The sequence below is a fragment of the Bos mutus genome, chromosome 4 (genome assembly GCF_027580195.1).
Source record: "Bos mutus isolate GX-2022 chromosome 4, NWIPB_WYAK_1.1, whole genome shotgun sequence".
NCBI classification, from domain to species: Eukaryota; Metazoa; Chordata; class Mammalia; order Artiodactyla; family Bovidae; genus Bos; species Bos mutus.
This window is the reverse complement of record NC_091620.1, coordinates 61,586,930-61,611,054: the sequence shown is the minus strand read 5'-3', so window position 1 is coordinate 61,611,054 and position 24,125 is coordinate 61,586,930. Positions and strand designations below refer to the sequence as shown.

The 24,125-nt window shown below is 34.5% G+C and overlaps 1 protein-coding gene across 1 annotated transcript in view; it reads left to right on the top strand.

Moving 5' to 3' along the window:
• The window catches only part of IMMP2L (inner mitochondrial membrane peptidase subunit 2), a 949,675-nt gene that overhangs the window by 714,169 nt on the left and 211,381 nt on the right, over positions 1-24,125 (top strand). Inside the window, exon 6 of the mRNA XM_070369545.1 lies at positions 10,927-11,029. Within this exon, the coding sequence (XP_070225646.1) occupies positions 10,927-11,029 (103 nt within the window). The remainder of the gene's footprint in view (positions 1-10,926; positions 11,030-24,125) is intronic.

Below are 24,125 nucleotides of genomic sequence, written 5' to 3'. Positions count from 1 at the left end.
TGTGAAATTTTGTTGTGGTAGTTTAGACTGTATATGTGTATACGTGTATTTATATATATTTATTTATAGACTGCTTTATGGCTTATGACTTCCCAGGTGGCTCAGACGGTACAATGCGGGAGACCAGGGTCCAATCCCTGCGTCGGGAAGATCTCCTGGAGAAGGAAATGGCAACCCACTCCAGTACTCTTGCCTGGAAAATCCCATGGATGGAGGAACCTGGCGGGCTACAGTCCATGGGGTCACAAAGAGTAGGAAACGACTGAGCAACTTCACTTTCACTTTGTTGCTTATGTTTTGAATCATAGTATAAGTTACAGTCTTGGTAGAAGGGACAGGATCTTATTCTTCTTCATGCCCTGGCCTACACCTTTATGCTGTTCATAACCTTATCCTCACAAACTAACCATAATACACAAAATAACATAGCATAAAATCTTACCCCATTGCTGGATCAATTGACATGGCCTCAGTATGGGTTAAATACATGCCTGATAGACCATGGGTGGAATCTGATTGTTGATATTTTTTTCCAGTTCTCACTAACAGTTGCATTGATTTTTATGTACACAGTATTCTCAGAGCGCATGTTTAACAGGAGAAAACATTCTATATATTAAGGAAATTGTCACAGTTCATTTCTGTCACACACTCCTATAATTCAAATTTAGAAAAAATATATCCAGAATATTCATCACTCAAAAAATTCTTAGCTGTAGTAGGCGCATTCGTATTAAATTTATAAAATTAATTCTGTAACTTTATTGTGAAGATGTACAAATCTAATTTCTAATTTAAATGAGTTAAATAGACTTTCTCTGATTACCTAGCAACAGGCTATAGTTTATTTGGAAAATGACATTTCATTTTTTTCAGCAAAATATGTTAAGACATATTCTTTGAAATCTCAAGTACTTATGATCCATGCAATGGAAAGGAAATTATGGAATCTGGTTTTCATTGCCTGCATTTGCCCTGCCACTAACTAATTAGGTGATTTCACCTACATGCTTTTTGTATCCATTTTGTCTGTGCAAAAAGGAGTTATGTTAGATCACTGCTAGGGTCTTTCCAACTGTGATCCTAAAAGACATAATCCTTATAGTTAGCTATATGTGAGTGGACTTCCTAGAAATTTTATCACTTAATTTGCTTAAATTCAGCCTCTATTAATTACATATATTTCATTTCCAATTCAAGTCAAGCTCCACAGAAAGGAGCATTGAGTCTCCATATTTCAGCATTTAATTGCTAAACAACATAATGATTGGCAACATGTATACTGATAAGGGAGAATTGAATAGCAAAAAGCTTGTCTCATTTTGGTAACAGAATTATTTGTAGTTTTTAGAATAGTGCCCCAACTGTTTAGGAACAAAATTTAAATTTATTCATTAAAGACTTCTAGGCTCACTTTCCCTGCTTAAAATCCTTCTATAGGGTAAAATAGACATCAGTAGTATTCCATGATCAGGTTCTATTGCAACTTGTCTTATCTCAGAAATGTTTGCATTTTGTCTGATATTAATTATAGTATATTATTATATTGTCAACTTCTCTATGTATCTATGTCCTTTTGCTTTGTGTATCTCTCTTATAAGCAGCACATAACTAGAATTTTTCCTTAGTTGTGCAGTTCTTTTTTTTTTTTCCAGACAGCTAGATTAGTTCATTTACTTTTATTATGACCACTGGTATATTTATATGCCATCTGATTTTTGTGCTTTCTATTGATCTTACTTTCCCCATTTTTCTCATCTTCTCCTGCATTCTTTTGCCTTAATGGATATTTTTAAATACTATTTCTTATTTGACTTGGAAGTTATACACTACATTATTACTCTTAAAACTTTAAAAATATGTAGTTAACAAAGTCTAAAGGTAATAAATATGCCTACTCTTTCTTGAGTTGAGTATTAGTCACTTAGTCATGTCTGATTCTTTGGGACCCCATGCACTGTAGTCTGCCAGGCTCCTACGTCCATGGGATTTCCCAGGCAAGAATACTGGAGTGCCATTGCCATTCCTTCTTCAGGGGATCTTTCTGACCCAGGAATTGAACCTGGGTCTCCCACATTGCATGCAGACTCTTTACTGTCTGAACCACCGGGGAAAATTTATTTACAAACATGTTTCTCCTTTTCTACATGTTATTAGTATAAGTGTTCATGTAATAGAGAAGGAGGCAGGGGATGAGTGACCTCTGTGGTCTCTTCTAATAAAAGCACTAATCCCATCATAAGGAGCCTAGCCTTAAGACCTCATTTAAACATAATAAACCTCCCCATAGCCCCCATCTCCAAATATCATCACACCGGAAGGTAGAGTTCAGTATATGAATTCTGAGGGCATGTAAGTCAGTCCAAAGCACAAGATAATTTAATAAAGAAAAGATAATGTTTTCAAAGAACAGTGCCAGAAAATTGGGATTTCCACATGCGAAAAGAAAAGTAAGATGAAATAAAGAAAAATAAATTTGAACTTTCTTACCATAGTTTTTGTAAGTACTAAAACTATAAAACAGGGGAATAAAAAGGAGAGAATCTTTGTGATTTTGGTTTAGGCAAAGATTTCTTAAAAGTATAAAAGGCAAATACCATGAAAGAAAAGAATTGGCTAAGTGAACTTCATCAATATTTACTATATTTTTTCTTTGAAGAAGAACACTGTTAAGAAAATGAAAAAAAAAAAAGCCAAGTATTAGGAAGAAATACTTGCCAAAACTCTGGTAAATTTTATACAGACTGTATAAAGAAATCATACAACTAGATAATAAAAAGGCAAACAAAAAAATTTAATTTTTAAGAAATTTAATAGATATTTCACCCATGAAGAAAGCAAAGGATAAATAAGCACTCCAAATCATTAGTCACTAGGAAATGCGCATTACAACCACTGTACGCCCCCTCCTAGCTCAGTCAGTAAAATATCAACCTTCAGTGTAGGAAACCACCTGCCAAATAGGAGATACGAGCTTGCTCCCTGAGTGGGAAGATCCCTGGAGAAGGAAATGGCAACCCACTCCAGTATTCTAGCTTAGGAAATCCCATGGACTAAGGAGCCTGGCAAGCTACAGTCCCTGGGACGTGACTTAACAACTAAACCATAGCCACCGAAAGTTAAAAGAATGTTATTTACCAAGTGTTAGTGTGTGGTGAGAAATATTAACAACCTTAGGTATGCAGATGATACCAGTCTAATGGCAAAAAGTAAAGAGAAACTAAAGAGCCTCTTGATGAGTGAAAGAGGAAAGTGAAAAAGCTGGCTTAAAATTCAACATTGAAAAAACTAGGATCATGGCATCTGGTTTCATGGCAAATAAAAGTAGAAAAGGTGGAAGCAGTAACAGATTTCCTTTTCGTGGGCTCCAAAATCACTGTGGATGGTGACTGCAGCTATGAAATTAAAAAACTCTTGCTCTTTGGAAGGAAAGCTATGACAAACATAGACAACATAATCAAAAAGCAGAGAAATCATTTTCTCAACAGAGGTCCCTATATTTAAAGTTATGATTTTTCCTGTAGTCATGGACAGATGTGAGAGTTGGACCATAAAGAAGACTGAGCACCAAAAAATTGATGCTTTCGAACTGGGGTGCTAGAGAAGAGTCTTGAGAGTCCCTTGGACTGCAGGGAGATCAAACCAGTCAATCCTAAAGGAAATCAACCCTGAGTATTCTGGTTGAACTGAGCTCCAATACTTTAGCCACCCAATGCAAAAAGCTGACTCATTGGAAAAGACCCTGATAGTGGGAAAGATTGAGCACAGGAGAAGAAGGAGGTGACAGAGGATAAGATGGTTAGATAGCATCACCAACTCAATGGACATGAATTTAAGCAAACTCCGGGAGATCATGAAGGAGATGGAAGTCTTGTGTTCTGCGGTCCATGGAGTTGCAGAGTAGGACACAACTTAGTGACTGCATAACAACATCATAAGTGTTTGTGGAACAACTGGAACTCACATACTATTGGTACAGCTCCTTTGAAAGTCAGTTTGACAAATTTGCTGTAAGGTTAAACATTCAGTTACTATATGACTCAGCTATTTCGCTTGTAGATATTCACCCAGGAGAAATGAAAACGTGTATCCATGCAAATATTTTTATGTTCATTGCTGCTTAATTGATAATAGCCAAAAACTGGAAGCAACCCAAGTGTCCATGAACGATTGATAAACTAACTGTGTTATTGACATATCTCTATAATAGTATAGTATTAAGAAACAAGTAACAAATGACTAATATATGCAGCAACATGGATTAACCTCAAAAGCAAATAGACTACATTCGAAAACAAATAAAGAAATGCAAATAAAGGAATGCATATGGAATAACTCCATTTATATACAATTCTAGAAAGGGGACGACAGGACGAAATGGTTGTATGGCATCACTGACTCAATGGCCATGAGTTTGAGCAAGCTCCAGGAGATGGTGAAGAACAGGGAAGCCTGGCGTGCTGCAGTCCATGGGTTGTAAAGAGCTGGACACGACTGGGTAACTGAACAACATAGTGACAGAAAGCTCAACTGGGAGCCGAGGATGGAGATGGAGGCAGATTTGCTTGGGAAAGGGCATGAGGAAACATTTTTGGGTGATTCAGGTGTTTCATATATTGGTCTGGTGATTATGTGCTTGGGTAGATTTTGAAAACTCATTGAATTTTATACTTAAAATTGCTGAATGTTGTTTCTATCTTAACAAGGAAACTCTGTTGGCAGGTCATTATTCCTTTGAAAGTAATCGTTACTTTTTTGTCTGGCAGCTCTTATAAAATTTTTAGGGAAGAGGAGTTCCTTAGTGTTCTGCAGTTTTATTACAGTATATCACAGTGTGATTTCTTTCTATTTATTTATCTTACTTGTGATTTACTTTGATTACAGAAGCTGTAAGTCATGCTTTTATCAGTTGTAGAAAATTCTGTTACTATCTCTCAAATGTTACCTCTTCCTTGTTCCTTTTTTATTCTCTTCCTTTGGGACTCTAATTACACTGACATTACATTTTCTCTTTTTTTAAATATAAATTTATTTATTTTAATTGGAGGTTAATTACTTTACAATACTGTATTGGTTTTGCCATACATCAACATGAATCCACCACAAGTATACACGTGTTCCCCATCCCGAACACCCCTCCCACATTCTCCATCTCTTCCACTTTTCATTTCCTTATCTCTCCATGCTAAAGTCTAAGCAATCTTTTAGACAGATATGCCAGTTCTTCTTTCTTTCATTTGTAGTTACCCAATCCCTGGGTCAGGAAGATCTCCTGGAGAAAGGAAAGCCTACCTACTTGCCTGGAGAATTCCATGGACAGAGGAAACTGGAGGGCTACAGTCCATGGGGTTGGACACGACTATATGACTGACACACTTTCTTACTCATTAATGCTGGCTACTTGCTTGTGAGTTCTGTCTTTGGATAGTAAGTGCCTATTGGTAGGAACTTATTTATGGAAAACTTGAAAACTCGAACTCTGAATTGACAGATTATCCCTGAAAAGATTTATAGTTCCTTCTGCCAGATTCTTGGAGTCAATTAAAATTAATTCTTAACTGTTCCAAACCACAAGCAATGTGAATCTTAACCCCATCACACCTTGAGAATGGTATGTGGATTCTCAAGGGAGAATCTTTTCCCTTCCAGAAATCACCCTAGATCATCAGCCCCCAACCTTTTTGACACCAGGGACCAGTTTCGTGGAAGACAGTTTTTCCGTGGACTGGGAGCAGGGTTGGTTTCAGGATGATTCAAGTGGATTACATTTATTGAGCATTTTATTTCTATTGTTGTTACTTCTCTTCCACCTCAGATTATCAGGCATTAGATCCTGGAGTTTGGGGACCCCTGCCTTAGATAGGCAATGTTCTTTTCATTTTCCTTTCCTGATGATAGGTATCTTTTTTTCTAGTCCAGTCTATTAATGATGATAAAAGTGATCTGGTTCTAGCTCTTGATCTTACACAGTCCTGAACTCTGTACTCCTAATCCCTTCTTGACAATGAAAACTCAGGGGTCTAGGATCCTGGGAATGTCCAGTGAACACTTTCAGGGCAGAATCTACTTTGCACAATGAAAATAAATTAACAGAATTCTTTGAAAAATAAATAAATACCTTAAATAATCATGATTTATTAATAGTGCTTACCTAAATTAAGGATATATATGTATGTGTGCTTATGAGATGCTTTAAATATGGATTTGTTTCCTTCTTGTGACATCAGGAATTACATAGACAATTTTGTGTTCAACTGATGACTCAAAATATTCAGAGACAAAAAAACATTGTTTTCAAGGTCAAATCAAATTGGAAGCAATCATTCTTCATTCCATTTATAAGACCTAGGTAACTTGTCTTGGTAAAACTAGTACAAAAAATGCCTTTTTGTAGATAGATAGTTAGAATACCATACAGAATTCATTTTTGTCTGTCAAAACCAAAATTATTTGCAACCCATATATACATACAACCTTGTAGGCTGACACCTCACTTAACTGTTAAATCACCTTAAAGATTATCTTGTCTTTCTTTTATGTGAATTCAGGAGCACAAAGCTATTTAAAATTCCTTCTCTAGAGATATTCTATTAGGAGTATTATATTTCTTTGGCAGTCCTAAAGAGAACCAGCTCAATATTTTAACATCATATTTTTCAAAGCCACTTTGGGTTATTTTTTTAAAAATTAGATTGAAACCTGAGGGGAAAAAATATACACTATGTACATGGGATGAATTTCAGCAGGGTTCTATAGCTCAGAGTTCTTTCACACCCTGTCTAGTGTCTAGGTAAAACATTCTCTGTTAGCATAGCAACATTCAAATATGCAAGAGATTAGTAAGTAAAAGCATAAATAGGTAGATTGTGCTTTCACCTACTACTCTCTGCGTGTTTGAATATGCACAAGCATATATATTGTGTTTTCACACATAAGTTTTAGAATGTCCCAGAGGGTATAAGAATAAAAGAAAAAATAAGATTCACTGTACCATTAAAAATAGTCTACAAGACCAGTGCAAATGTAGGGAAAAGGAATTATTGAAGCATAGCTCAGGTAATTTTAAAAGACTGATGCTAATAGGCAGTAGAAACTGAACACATTCTGAATTATAAAATGAAAGAAAATAGTGGACAAAGAAGTTGATAGCAGTAATAACTACCGCTTACTAAGCTTACTGAGTTCCTACTATACATTAGAAATACATTGAGTGCTTTACTTAGAAAGTCTCAACTCTAAGAGAATCCATTTATCAAGTGCTTAATACATGCCACTTTTGTCCATAGAACAGTTTTTTGAGTTAGGTACTATTATTTGCCCCATTCTGCAAATATGGTAACTGACAGTTAAGACCTTTATCAACTAGTCCAAGGTTACATAAACTTTAAAGTTAAGTCAGATATCAACTCCAAGATAGGCTGTCTGCAGAGACTGTACTCTATAGCAGCCTCTCTGTTATATTGTCATCTAACTACTTAAGCTTTCTCTCAACCCCATTGTTGTTGTTGTTCAGTCACCGAATCCTGTCTGACTCTTTGTGACACCATGAACTGCAGCATGCCAGGCTTCCCTGTCCCTCACCATCTCCCTGAGTTTGTCCAAGTTCATGTTCAATCAGTGATGCCATCCAGCCATCTCATCCTCTGATACCCTCTTCCCCTGCCCTCAACCCCGTTCAGTTCAGTTCAGTTCAGTCACGCAGTTGTGTCCGACTCTTTGTGACCCCATGAATCGCAGCATGCCAGGCCTCCCTGTCCATCACCAACTCCCGGAGTTCACTCAAACTCATGTCCATTGAGTCGGTGATGCCATCCAGCCATCTCATCCTCTGTTGTCCCCTTCTCCTCTTGCCCCCAATCCCTCCCAGCATCAGGGTCTTTTCCAATGAGTCAACTCTTCGCATGAGGTGGCCAAAGTACTGGAGTTTCAACTTTAGCATCAGTCCTTCCAATGAACACCCAGGACTGATCTCCTTTAGGATGGACTGGTTGGACCTTTTTTCAGTCCAAGGGACTCTCAAGAGTCTTCTCCAAAAAGACTCAAAAGCATCAATTCTTCGGCGCTCAGCTTCTCAAAAGCATCAATTCTTCGGCGCTCAGCTTTCTTCACAGTCCAACTCTCACATCCATACATGACTACTGGAAAAACCATAGCCTTAACTAAACGGACCTTTGTTGGCAAAGTAATATATCTGCTTTGTAATATGCTATCTAGGTTGGTCATAACTTTCCTTCTAAGTTAGGGTGTGTCTAATCTGTCCCATTTTAAAAGTGGACAAATAGAGGTAGAAACTAAGTAACTTGCACAGGATTACTTGTGAGTAATATTAATAGCATCCAGTTTAAAACTGGTTTAGTCTATTTCAAGACTCTATGCACTTTATACTATATTATTCAATCTTTGTGATAGTATTTTTCATTCTTCAGTTATACATTCCTTTGGTCATACATTTAACAAATGTTTGTTGAGCGTTTTGTACCATGCATTCTTTTGCATGTATTTAAAATTTTTAAATAAGATAGTCAATGCAAGAAAATGTGCAACTATCACTAGTAATTTTATGATACTATGATTTTCTATCATAAATATCTTAACCTCTTGGTTTATATGACATTGAAACTGAGTCTAAGTTTTATATCAGATTCGGTTTCCAGAACAATATGCTTGACTTAAAACCTGTCCTATAATTGCAGAGATGACTAGTTTTATTTCATAATTCTGCTTGAATGATTATTTAAGTAGACAAAATAGGTAATTGTTTCCTTTCTAAGTCCTTATCCAAAATAGTCAGTTTAATAAGGTAAACCAATATTTGGACTTATCAGGAGAATGTGCTTTGCCAACAAGTAAGTAAAAGGGTCTTTTCTGCATCATTAACACTTGATGTTGGGATAGTAGTTCTTAGAAAGAGTCTCATAATAAAAGCAGTAGTGATGTCAAGAACTAATTGACTGATTTTAATTGAAGAGCATTTATATGACAGTAAGATATATTCAACTTGGTTTTGCTTTTCTTTAAAAAGCTGAAACTCTTCTTCCCAGTAGCAATTAAAAATAAATAGCAGTCATTTACTTACTGTGGGCTTATAGTGGCCACAACATTGCTTCCTTGCATGAGTAATTTACTTATCTAAAGCAAAGTAATTCAACACTGAAATTATCTTGAAAATTAAAAACCATTCTAGATAATGAATAGTTTCAATTTCTATAGCACCAATTTATCTATAGTTTTCCTTTTTAATGTATTCTTCTGCACATATACAACTTACTAACAAAAATGGTCTGATTGAGACTCTACCTCCATGAACTATGTGTAAAGCTCAGACTCTGGGGTTAAGTCTATAGACTTGGGAGTGACATTTATTCATTCAACTATCATTTACTGCAAAGTTTCTTTAAGCTGGATATTTTCTGGAATTCTTTGGGAATAAAAGAAGAAAAAAATTAGTCTCAGAAAAAGAATTATTATAGGCTTAGGATAATATTTAATCTAATTTCATCCCTTTTATTTAGTTATATTATAATTTATGTGACCAATCCCTTATTGATTATTTAAAAAGATACTTTTTTATTGCTGTAAAAGGCCGATGTTGAGCATATCTGGTAATAAATATTTGTTAGTATTTCTCATTATTTCCTTGGAATGTATTTCTAACAGTAAATAACTAGATTAAAAGAACATACATTTTAGTTTATTAATAAATTTGACAAAAGTCTACTCCAAATGGCAAAATAGGAAATAAATTTATATCATTTTACATTGCTACCAACACAGTATGAGAGACCCTTTCCTTACTTCTTTTCTTGTCAGATTTCAGACGGAGAAGGCAATGGCACCCCACTCCAGTACTCTTGCCTGGAAAATCCCATGGACGGAGGAGCCTGGTAGGCTGCAGTCCATGGAGTCGCTAAGAGTCAGACACAACTGAGCGACTTCACTTTCACTTTTCACTTTCATGCATTGGAGAAGGAAATGGCAACTCCCTCCAGTGTTCTTGCCTGGAGAATCCCAGGGACAGGGGAGCCTGGTGGGCTGACGTCTATGGGGTCGCACAGAGTCGGACATGACTGAAGCAACTTAGCAGCAGCAGCAGCAGCAGATTTCAGAAGATAGAATATCCCATTAAATGTACTTCATTGATCATTGCTCTTCAAATACTGTCTTTAAAATTGTTAAAAAGTTTCTCATTTTCAAGAATGATTTATAAAATCAAATGGCACTAATCAAAAATTTTCGGTTGACATTGTTAGTTCGTCTTTGAAGAGATTATCTAGCTTTCTTTCTTAAATATTCTGGATTTTAAAGCATTAAGAGGTTATGAAAATTCTGTCATTTGGTTTGGGACATTTATTTGACTAAAAAAGTGAAGACTGCAGCTGGCCTTATGACCAATGAGGTAAAAGCAAATGTCAGAAATGAAATAGATCAGTATTTTGTTGGGGCTTATTGGGTTTTATAAAAAAAATACAGGATATTATGAATTAAGTAGCAAACCATTTTCTTGTGCTAATGCATCTTGTTTAAGCACAAAATTCTACCTACAAAAATATGAAAACAAAATACTGTGGGTAGGTTTACAGGGTCCTGCTGCTGCTGCTGCTGCTGCTGCTAAGTCACTTCAGTCGTGTCCAACTCTGTGCGACCCCATAGATGGCAGCCCACCAGGCTCCTCCATCCCTGGGATTCTTCTGGCAAGAGTACCGGAGTGGGTTGCCATTTACTTCTCCAATGCATGAAAGTGAAAAGTGAAAAATGAAAAGTGAACATCTTATTTAAAAATAAAATTCTACAGTAGCCTTACACTTAACCTATAATAATCGATTGCATTTTTATAATAGCAGTTTTGTCCTTCCTGAGTTTGTATGCTTCCCTATTTGAGCTCTTTTCTGATCTTTTCTCAATAGTTATTATTTTTTTAATTTCTAGAACTATGGGACACAAAAACCGCTATGTCAAAGTCCCCCGTGGTCACATCTGGGTTGAAGGTGATCATCATGGACATAGTTTTGACAGTAATTCATTTGGGCCGGTAAGTCATCTCATTACTAATATGATTGGATTTCAAATATAGAAACGAAAGTACATCACAGATGTTGCTCAGATAACCCGGTCAAGACTTGTCCACGAATTTTATAGTGGAACACTTTATGTTTGAAAATTTCCTTTTAAATATCATATGGATAACTTAAGCTGTCCGTGGGTGTGTAGGTGTGTGTGTGAGTGAGACATACATATTAGACAACTCAGGCAAGTGATGCTTTCAGCCTGCTATGATCTCAATAGAAATGTTTGTTTTTTTCCCACATATATGTTTTGTACCTTATGTTTTCAATTAGTGTTTGACAGAAATAAGTCAGTAGTTTAAAAGGGATTTATAATGGAAATCATATTGGTTAAGTAACATTTTTCAGCTTTTAATTTATAACAGAAATGCTCATGTTCTTATACCATGTTTATATTCCATAAAATATGTGACTAAATTCATATTTTACAATTTTTTTTCAGTTTTGAATGCATACAGAAGTGCTCTATATATGAACCTCTGTAATAACTCATTGTATAAAGAATATTTTAGTTAATGGAAACTGCATTATTTCTCTTTTATTAATAAGATTAAATCTGTTAAATGTATCATGTCGGCCAAGTCCACATTAAAATGTAAACTTTAGTTTGGGTTTAATTGAGAGAGTAAGTGTCTCTGAAATGAAGTGTTAAAAATGTTGTTGTTCTGTTATCTAGTCACCTATGTCTCTTTAAAATCCTAGATCTTCAACCCATTAGATTTTCCTATATCTAGACATGCCCTTACTTGTACGTATGTAAAAGATAATATTGAGCTCCGTTAGTTACATAGGTATGCGAAAATATTATTCACATCCTTTTGTCTAAAACGAAATGGTTGGTGGTCTTATATAAAACCTTTTTCTTCACCTGTTGTGAGGAACCACTATTACCATTACTGCAGGAGCAGTCACTTTACTCATCTTTGACTAAAAGTACAAGAGGCTTGGGACTGGATAAATGTTTATGTGTGAAGTGGAAAGGAACTTTAGGAGACAACATCTACTTCTTTTTCTAGCTGCAGTGATACTAATGAAAATGCCTAAGGTCTTTCTTGCTTTTGCATAGTAATTATTAAAGAAATAAAATTTAATCATTGTAAGGTGTATCAGAAATGAAGTGAACAGATTGGAATTGTTGTAGAGGATCCCTTGAAGAGTGTAGTAAAAGTGACTGTCATAAAGAAACTTAGTAGCAACTTGAAAGTTAAAATAAATCACCTAAAAGCAGTTTTATTTCTTTTTCATCATTAAAATTAAATCTATTAAGTGTATCATGCTGGCCAAATCCACATTAAAATGTAAGTTTTAGTTTGGGTTTTAATTGTGAGGGTAAGTGACTCTGAAATGAAGTGTTAAAAATGTTGTTCTCTTATCCATTGCACATGTGGGGTAAATAATTACTAATTTAATAAGTACTAAAGCTTGAAATTGAGTTGCTTTTTCTTTATTACCAAATGAAGCCAATGCAATCTTATCTATATAATTAGTATTATTGTCAGTTACTTGTATTCCAGAAACTTTCTTATTTGGGAGAGAAAAATTATTAATAGAGTTGATAGCCAGAATACTTGGAATTGCAATTCCAACCTTCAAGATCATATCTATTGTTCAGTTCTTTCTGGGTTCTCTTTCCTGCTGTGTACTTCATAGTAGTACTGTGAACCATTGAACTTTAAGTAGACCTATGGAAGTTGAAAATATATCAGCAATGAAAATATCTTCTGTCACTTATAAGCTTAAAAAAAGAAAGAAAGAAAAAGTGAGAGACGTATGAAGGGCAGTCTCATCGGGTTTATTACAATAAGAAACTACAATATGCAAAACATTGACAGATATATTCTGTGTAGGACCTTAATGCCATTGATTTACATCAAGTTTTTAAAGTAAATATACTTGAATTTACAACTTGAACCAGTAACATGAGTCAGAGACATAGAACCACTTTGAAATTTAGTGATTTTCTTCTTTTTATAACGGATATAAATATATAGATGCAGAATGGCCTTTGGTTCACAAGTTGGAATAAACTATAAATTTCCATTTACTTAATGTGTATTGTTTTATTTGTCAAAATTAGATGAAGAACCTGTACTAGAATGAAAGAAAACATTTGTCACATCAAATACTAACCTATTTGTATTTATGACTTTTAGTACATATATTTTTACCCTTACAGTAGATTTCATATTTACGTTCCAATAGCATTTATGACTAGGAATAGTGATTAGTAATGATGCTCCTAAATGAGTTTAAAAGAATAGAGGGGGAAAAAAAGTGAATTAAAGGCCTACCATTTGTTTTTTTAAACAGTAGGCTTTTTATTTATTAAGAGGTAGACAGATGAACATGGAAGGCTGGCCCATTTTAACTTACCCGAAGTTCATATTGCACAGCATTCATCCATCCTACACTGTCAGAAATCTTAAAAGAAATACCCAAGACTGCCAGAAGGATTTTTCTTCCTACTTCTTCTTAGCAAGAAGAGTCAATGAACTGCTTGCAAAGAGTGAGTGAAGTCACTCAGTCGTATCCGACTCTTTGCGACCCCATGGACTGTAGCCTACCAGGCTCCTCCATCCATGGAATTTTCCAGGCAAGAGTACTGGAGTGGGTTGCCATTTCCTTCTCCAAGGCCTACCATCTTTATTTAAAGCTAAACTCTGATGTTTGAGTACAGAGATTTCGTATTACATTTTTGACCAATTAATGGTTATCTGAATATTTTAATTATTTTAATATTTTTATACTTCTAAAAAATAACAACTAAAGTTTTACAATTCTAAAAAAAAGCAAAATAATCTTGAATCTTAAAATACATATGGACTTGAAAGCTGTTATATTTTTCCAATAATTCTCAGTTGAAGTTTTTGACTTATCCATCAGTAATACTGGAGAGTGTGGAAGGTCAGAAAGTTTCAGGCTTTCTGGATTGTTGATTTATTTCTCCCCCTTGGAACAGGGAATGCACTTTTCCTGAAAGTAAGCTCCCTATCTAAAATTAGCCAAAATTGTCTCTAGGATGCTTATCTTGACTTTGTAGAAATTGACTGAAGCCTTTACCCTTCGTTTCCCTCCCAAATAACTTCAGAATTGTAGCCAACTATGTTTAACATCCTTTAACTTTTTGAACTGTAATTATACTTTATCATAGAATCTCTTCAATTTATTTTAAATTTTGCCTATGGGTAATCACGTTGGAGTTGACTTTTTCCATATTCAAGTAAATTTTTAGCTGTAATCTAGAAAAGAAGAAGAAAAGAATATCTTACTCTATTTTTTCCCTCATTTGTTCTAAAATTTCCTATTTATTTTTTAATCTTTGAATTTTCTTTTCTGATTTGGTTTATTGCCACTGTATGTAGGCTCAAGAGGGAATTAAATAGTTTTATGGATGAAAGATGAGTAATGGGTTATAAATTTAAAGATAGCAAAGTTGTTATAGTAATAGAATGCATTACAACAGAATAAGATCCGAAATCTGCACTTTTCACTTGTAGAGAATGATGTTATGGAGAGAATCCAGTAGACTCCTTTACGAACATAGAGTAAAACGGAAAATCAGATAACTTTAGTTTTGGACCTCGTCAATCACATAACTTATATGGTCTACATTTCCTTATGTATAAAACGAAGAATTTCCTCTCCTCTCAATTCATCTTTCATTTCAGTTCAGTTCAGTTGCTCAGTCGTGTTCGACTCTTTGCGACCCCATGAATCTCAGCACGCCAGGCCTCCCTGTCCATCACCAGCTCCTGGAGTTTACCCAAACTCATGTCCATTGAGTCGGTGATGACATCTAACCATCTCATTTCCTGTCATCCCCTTCTCCTCCTGCCCTCAATCTTTCCCAGCATCAGGGTCTTTTCCAATGAGTCAGCTCTTCGCATCAGGTGGCCAAAGTATTGGAGTTTCAGCTTTAGCATCAGTCCTTCCAATGAACACCCAGGACTGATCTCCTTTAGGATGGACTGGTTGGATCTCCTTGCAGTCCAAGGGACTCTCAAGAGTCTTCTCCAACACCACAGTTCAAAAGCATCAATTCTTTGGCACTCAGCTTTCTTCACAGTCCAACTCTCACATCCATACATCTTAAATAGATATTTAATATAATGAGCATCAGTTCAGTTCAGTCGCTCAGTCTTGTCCGACTCTTCGTGACCCCATGGACCACAGCACATATAATTTATTTACTACTGCTACTGAGCTACTGAGTCGCTTCAGTCGTGTCCAACTCTGCGTGACCCCATAGACAGCAGCCCACCAGGCTCCCCTGTCCCTGGGATTCTCCAGGCAAGAACACTGGAGTGGGTTGCCATTTCCTTCTCTAATGCATGAAAGTGGAAAGTGAAAGTGAAGTCGCTCAGTCGTGTCTGACTCAGCGACCCCATGGACTGCAGCCTACCAGGCTCCTCCATCCATGGGATTTTCCAGGCAAGAGTACTGGAGTGGGGTGCCATTGCCTTCTCTGATAATTTATTTAATGCACTTCTATTTCAGATTGTTGAGGATGTTCACTAGAAACAGTGATGTATTTTTGAATATATATATATATATATAGAAAAAATTTTTAAAGAACATCTTCAGCAACCTAAAATAGGAATACAATTTAAGTATGTTTTATCGATAGGATGAAATATTATGCAGTCATTACAAATCTGTATCTGTGAAGAATTTAATGACAGCACATTCATGATATTGTTTTAAGTGAGTACATGAAACTGAAAAATAGATTACAATGTTACGTTAATTGAGCCGGGAGTTATGATTATGGTCAATTCTTTTTTATACCTTTGCACTTCACTATATTGTAAAAGGTCTACAGCAAGTTTTTATTATTTTTATAATCAGAAGAAAACTAAATATTAAAAAAAATAAGATAAAGATGATTAAAGTAATGAATTCTAAGTTTTATTCTAAATTCTCTAAAAATGGTTTATAATGCCATGGCCAAAGGGAAGAATATTTATATCACAGATGTGATTGGGTAAAAAATGTTTCAATTATGAATGTCTCTATGGAAGATCTATGTACCAAACCTCTTGAATATATCATCATTGTACAATGATAGAAACTGTCCAATCTTCTCATAATATGGATTCACTAATATATGACTTTAGCTCAGATTTCCAGTGTGAAAAATATACTTTGTTAGTATCCTTTAAGGTTTTTATTATTGTCTGAAAATGTTTTTCAGTACATATTACTGCTTGATTTCACTGGAGTATGCATTAAAGATAACTAATGGTTGCTTAGAAAATTCAGAAAGCACTTCTCTTAATAATTTTTTGCTCTGTGAAAGACATTATAGCCTTTCCCTTTACCATCCCTATTTCTGTGTAGATGGAATTAATATAATTTCTATTGAGGCATGTTCTTTGCCACCACCCAAAAGTAAGTGATTACAATAGATATTATTGAATTTTCTGCTTGCTTTAGAAGGAAAGCACATAAAAGTCAAACTTTCTTTTTGTATGTGTGTGCACATAGCTATGAATTTTCAAATAGTGATTTTTAAACTATTTCAGATTAGCAGACTGTTCGTCAATTAAGAAGACAGTTCTTTTTTTTTTGATTTATTATAAATATTCATTTTATTACTTATATTTGAAATGGTTTCATAGATACCCATTCTTTTTGGTGAAAACATAGATTGACCCTTTCTATGGCCTCCATTTAGCTTGTACATTCCCTATCTTTCAATTTCTTTCAGTTGAATCTAGTTTTAAGTCACAAGCCACTGAAATTCATTCATTACTTGCTGTATAAAGATTTGTTGTCAGAATGTATGTCATAATTGAAATTCTTGGGTTATAGTATCTAAAATAAATAATGTTTTTAATTTCATTCACCAAAGGATATTAAGGAGGAAAAAAAAAAAAACATTTCAGGTGACATGACCTTTCTAATCTATATAAAAGTGTTTTGACTTTTAGATTTGTGGTCATAGTGTCACCTTGTGAACAATTTCTATGTGGGAACCATGAAGCAGAACTGAACAATTGGGTGCAGAAACTATGTATGATATACTGACTCTATCTAAGAGAGGAAACCAGGGAATTATACTAAATCTGAATTCTTTTTAGTTCCAAGTCATTTGGAAAAAAGCTAACTCAATCACTTATTTCATAGATGCCTGATTAAATAAAATACTAGCCCCCTAAAATGTTTTCTTGAAGGAAATATGTCTAATAGATAATAGTTTTTAAATAATTGAGTATTAGAAATATTCTTTCTTAATTACATGATTGATGATCTAAAAATGATAATCTATAAGAAAGCATTGAAATGAAGATGAAAATTCCATTAACCTCCTTTTGAACTTAGCAAAATTCAAAACATTTTTTACTTTTTACAAAAGTACCGAAAAGTGAAGGAGAGGAAAAGTAAAGTTTATGTTTTCCTATCATGTAAGTCTTTCGTTCTGTCTTCAAGACAAATTTTTGAACATCTTTCAGTTATCCATATTCATTTTAGCCTGGATTGCGCTGGCTGGAATGGATCAGGAGAGATGAGGACTGTATTAACTACAAAGAGAGTACTAGATTAAGTAATATGTGGGAAATGAACATTGAAAGAGGTTTATTAGTCATTCCTATTTTGAATTTTCTCCCTATGTTATGCATTTTTGGTAAAAAAAAAAAAAAAAAAAGAAGAAATACAATATGTGACCAGGGCAACAAAATAAGGTTCTTGGAGATACAACGAGGCTAAAAGGAAGAGTAAGGAAAGGAGTATTATATTTTATAGACCAATTGACAAAGGGAAGCATTGGAATGGAGTTTGGGGACATGTTTGAAAGATTCAGGGTGTAAGGACAGAGATTCAAGTTGTGGATGATAGGAGTGCACTGAACCTGGGAGTCTCCCCAATGCTTTCACCACTGTCATCAAGAGATGCCTTGATGCCTAGAAAGAGCATAAGTGGGTCAGTAGATAGAACGACTGAGGTATAAGCCCAGCCTGGAAGGAGGCAGATAAATAATAGGGCAGAAAACAACACAGCACTCTAAGTGGAGGTGTGAGACAGATCCTCTTAGAAGAGTAGACATCTGTGTACTGAAAACCCATAAGAAAAACCTATAAAATCTTCTGAGAGGGTTTGGTAAAACAGAGTATTCTGAAATCCATGAAAATAATAATTATTTGGTACAATCTCATACTGCAAAAAAACACTCTGGATGCTGCAGGTTTTGTGAATGAAGTGGTTTATGCTTGGAGTGGTTAATATGTTTCAGCTGCATTGAAAACATTGTTTGAACAGTACAGAATATTCTTGTGGACTTTTGAGAATGAATTGGCATTTCATTTTATGTATTGTTAAGTGTAGCATTTTCCTTGTGTAAATTCTCTTCTTCAGATAGAATAACTTTTATTTAAAATCAGCCATCTTCAAATAAAGAAAAAGGTCATTAGACTATGTTGACAGAATTCAAGTAAAGTGTTCTGTTCACACTTTCTTTGAAATATGTTGCTTAGACTTTAATTGGTTGTATTTTCCAGTTTCCTTGTAGTACATGCTATTGTTCATTAAAACTTTTGTTAGGAACTAAAACGATCTCTCTTTGTAGAAGAATATTTGTGATAGAAGTCCCTTGGTTCCGAAAATCATAAAAGCTTACTTTGGTGTTTTCCTTCAATTGTTTTTCACAGTTTCTTTTAAACAGTGCCAGAATCTAGCAACCTCACATATTTTACTTAGGTATAATTCTTACTTGGGTGGTATAGACAAAAGCATGTATTTCATAAAAAGGCCAAAGCCAATGAGAAGAAATACTATAATAATGAAAATATCTGTATATCCAAAGTGCTAAGTCTCAGAAAAGAATCAATTCTCTGGAGCAATATTCAAAACAGAGAAATGTTCATACAGCAAAAAGAAACAAAAAAGCCCACAAAAATCCCTTAGGATCAGCATCAGTGTTGGTTGGATTTAGTTATAATACAATTAGAACATCTATATAAATTATATCTATATATGTATATATATGATTGTTTTAAAGAGCGTGGAAACATAATACCAACTAGAGCTAGTGGTGAAGTACATCTTCCTTCCCATGAGAACAGAGACAAACTGAGCTTCCGTTTCTACCAAATCAAATTTTGCTTGTTTTAATTATTCTGCTACATAGAAATCATTTTCCACATGATTTCATTTTCAGATAGGAGAAATGTCAGCAGAATTGTCATTAAATTTCATTGCTATGGCAGATACTATCCCTTAGGGCCATTTAGTTAGAATTAAGCATGTCCATTACACTAGAAATGTTATATTTACTGACAGTGGGTCAGGAGACAAAAATTAGTGAAATATATGCAGTATTATTAATTTAGCAGTTTTACAAATTCTCAAAAATTTTAAGTGGGATTGAAATCATTATCTTATTATTTATAAGACATAATCAGTGTCTATATTACATGTTTACATAGAAAAATAAAATGAAAAATATAAGGAGCTCAAAAGAGAAGAAAAATCTACTGACTAGCCTAAACAATATAAGGAGAAAAAAAAAATCAGCTCTTGAATACTTTGCAGTTTAAGGTTTGAGATTGAATTTCCTCATTTCAATAGATATTTATTTATAAAATATGTACTATTTCCTGTCTACCTCTTCAAGTGCAAAACAATGTAAATGACTTTGTCTTTCTACTGAGCTTCTCAGAGATGACTTTCTTTAGAAATTTTTAATTTTCCTAAAGCTTTTCTTCAGTCAGTTCAGTTCAGCCGCTCAGTCGTGTCTGACTCTGCGACCCCATGAACCGCAGCACACCAGGCCTCCCTGTTCATCACCAACTCCCAGAGTCCACCCAAACCCGTGTCCACTGAGTCCTAAAAAATGGCTTTGATTTGTGTCAGCATCTTATTGGGCTATTTCCTGAAAAAACTTGCAAAAGAATTAAAAGATCAGTTTGATTGTCAAAGATTTAGACAATTCTTTTCTGTGTAATGGAGCCATATATGGAGTCTGTAATGAAGTAAAATAACCATAGTTTTAGATATTATCCATTGGAAGACCCATGTGGGTTTGTGTTATGTTAACATTTGTCTACCTTGATGAATCAAACAAGTGAAAATGGAATTCTTTATTACAGTGTCAGAGTCAGAACCATGAGGTGTGTTCTACTGATGGGGCATCACAGGCCCCATCACTTTTTCACAAAATAACATTGATTCCTATAATATGGTTCCTAGGTATTTCTGTTCCAACTCATCCTCCTGTCAGCAAGAGTTTTTCTTAAAAGAACTCTGATCACATCATTTCACTTCTTGAAATAATATCATCAGCTGACAGCACCTATCATGCTTAATGAAGAAATGTTAGAAGCTTTCTTTCCCTCTTAAATCAGAAATAAGACAAGGTTAGCTTACCACCTCTGTTCAACACTGTGCTAAAGGTCATTGCCAGTGCAGATTAAGGCAAGAAAAAATAGAAAATGTGGCAATTGGAAAGGAAAATTCCAAAGTTTTTTTGTTCTCAAGTGTATTATTGTCTAGTTAGAAAACCTAAGAGGAATCTGCAGAATTATTCAGACAAGTACGCAAGTTTGTTTGTGTAAGAGCTATCATATATGGTGACAAACAGGTCTAGACTTCATCAACAAATAGAAAACACCTTTAAAGAACTTGCCATTGGAAATAGCAATAAAAAATGCAGGATAGTGGTTAGCTTTGGAAGGCATGGAGTGAACATAGGTGGAGATGGGTGAACAGGGACACCAAATTACTGGTACTGTCTTAAACCTTAAACAGGCTGGTAATGATATAGCTGTTCATTATATTATGCGTTATACTTTTTATGTCTGAAGTGGAATATTTTTAATAACTACATAAATATTAAAAGTTGGCTTCAGTGACCACACTAAACTCATGGCAGATCTTTCTAATAGGTTTGGGCCATGAGGTATGGAGGTCCACATACCACACATCTAAATATTTTATAGCTGTAAATCAAGTTGATCTTTTCTCTTAACTTGACAACTATACCTGCATATGGCTAAAACCAGCAAACATATGAAAGATGATGGAATTTAATTATTATAAGTCTACGTATTCTACTGAAAGGCCTGGGATATTTGAAAAAGTAATGTAAAACATATAATTCATAAATTATTATATGTTTATTCATAAAATTTTTCTGACCTCCATTTTAGCAAAATCACAATATTGTTATAATATTTTCACATAATTTGCATTTTACTTAAACAATAATTATATAAAGGATTAAAATATTTAATTGCATTAGAGTATAGAAAATTTGAATATATATTTATCAAAATGGAAATGAAAAAAATGGAAAAGTAATTTTTCAAATTTTTTCTAAAAGTTTTTTTGTAAAACATCAAAAAACTGGGAGTTGGTGATAGACAGGAAGCCTGTAGTCCATGGGGTTTCAAAGAGTTGGAAACAACTGAGTGACTGAACTGAACTGAAAATATAAAAATACCTCTTAAAAGTCAAAAGGCAAAGTGACTACTAATGAACATAAAAATTATATAAAAATTATTGAATTTTTAGGTATTCAAAGAATTTAATATTTTTAAATATTTTTATAAAAGTATATCTATTTACAGTTTGAGGGTTTGAGTTCGATATATTTGTCCATGAAAAGCGTCTATATTACCCTTTATGCATATCATATCCTAAACTACATATATGAAAATTTAAGAAGCACTTAAGCATTTAAATTTTTTGCTCAGGAGGGTAATGAGTAAGAAGAGGCAAGTCAGCAAGACTGATCTGGGAAAATAATGAGAGATTAGATTGCAAATAGACCACAGGTAGAGAATGCAATTTGGAGTAGGCAATGGCACCCCACTCCAGTGCTCTTGCCTGGAAAATCCCATGGATGGAAGAGCCTGGTGGGCTGCAGTCCATGGGGTCGCTAAGAGTCTGATACGACTGAGTGACTTCACTTTCAATTTTCACTTTCATGCATTGGAGAAGGAAATGGCAACCCACTCCAGTGTTCTTCCCTGGAGAATCCCAGGGAAGGGGGAGCCTGGTGGGCTGCCGTCTATGGGGTCACACAGAGTCGGACACGACTGAAGTGACTTAGCAGCAGCAGAGAATGCAATTACTCAATGATATTATTGGTTAAGTGGAAGATGATAAAGTGGCAATAATAGAAATATGAAGAAGTGTGTTGATTTGAGTTTTTAGGAAACAAGAATTGATTGGATTTTTGTTAGATTCCTTTGACTAGAATTAACTCACTCTATCTGTTAGGGAAGTTCCCAGCTCAAATACTCAGTTACCTTCATGCTCACCTATGATGGATCACATCTTAAAATTGAGCATGATGAGCTTTAATCATAATGATAGTTTTGTGATGATCTTTATATGGAAGAACAAAAGATGGAAGTGACAAGGTAATGTCTCCAAGCTTCTTTGGTTAGCAAAATGTATGTAGAGATATTGTGGCAGTCTTGGCTACCTGGTGAGAATTGTGCTCATACTGATTAGACTTGCTATTCTGACCTTAGGAAAGAGAACTGAGTTTTGCTTATGACTCCTTAGCACTTAAAGACAAGTATTATTCCATCAAAATTCTGTTGTCAGGACTTTCCGGGTGGTCTAGTGGTTAAGACTCCAGGCTTTTACTCTAGAGATGCAATTTCCACCCCTGGTCAGGGAAGTAAGATCCTCATGCCACTCAGAGTGCTCCCTCCTCTCCCCCCACAAAAAACATTTCTGTTCTTTTACATTTAGCATCCATGTCAGCTGATCAACTACTCATCCATTTCACAGGCCTTCTCTGCTCCTTTTCTAAAGTTCTTACCTATTCCAAAGGGTGGAAGATGAATCCAAGAATGCAGAGGCTAATGAGAAGGAAACATATTATGTAAAATAAATATTTTGATTGTTGGCCAACAGAAAAGCAGGTTTAAAATTTTCTTTTCACTGTTTTTATTTAATATTATTATTTGAAATGTAGTATATAGGATATACTTCATTTCAGTAGTTTTAGAAAGCAAGAAAAAATCATTAGTTTTGATGAAGGAATGATGTACAGTATTTGCACTAATTTCCACTTACATTAACTGATCATCCCTTTAAATAAAATTTTAGTATTTCTATAATGGTATTCTGTTCAGTGGAAGGAAAGGGGAAATTAAATGGCTTCATCAAGTTGTAGAATTTGGGGCCTTGCTTTTTTCTGAATCACTAAACCTGGTTTTCATAAAGGTAATAATTATTAACTAGAATTTACTTTAGACTAACAACTACATTAGGCTAAAGTTTTACATAGACCCCCAGTGATTTTATTTATAGTTGAAGGGCTTTAACTGAACATTTTCAAAGCTACTTAAATCTCTCTTGTTGTGAAATGTATTTGCCTATTCCCTACAGAGGCTTTAAACTCTATCTGCCTAGTATTTACTAAGAAGCTGCAGTCAAATGAAAGATTCTTCTCAAATGAGCCATGATTATATTTAGGTTGTTCATATAAATTAAGTTTCACTTCAAAAAAAAAACCTAATAAGATTATAAATTATGTAATTTCTCCAAGTCATTATGGAATTATACAATCTCTGGTCTAGGAAATGTTCTAACCTTAAAATATTTGGTCCAGAGGCTTTTAAAACAAAATTACTTAATTTTATGCTGCTTTTGACATTAGCAAAAAGCAAACCAAAAAAAAAGTATTTGCTCAGTCTTTTAAATAAAGAAAATTTATGTATTGCATAGGGAATGGTAATACCATTAAATGAATGAATTATTCTTTAACTCTAAAGACATGATTTCAATGGACTGTTATCTTCATATTCCATGCATTACCCTGAAATGACTGAAAACTAATGGTGCAAAATGGGCAAGGCCATTTAAAAAGTCATTCATCAAAGTGCATGGTATTTAAATCACCTTTTTATCCAAATGGACATTGCTAGTTAACTGTTATATCTTTTCAAGTGATATTTACTGTTGAGTCACAAAAGTATACTTTATAAACATTTTAAATAAATTTTCAAGAGTAAGTTTTCATTTGATTTTATTTCAGTCACCTAATACTTTATATTTTAATTTGGGAGGGGGAAAAAAATCCTACCATGCTTTAGCTGAAGT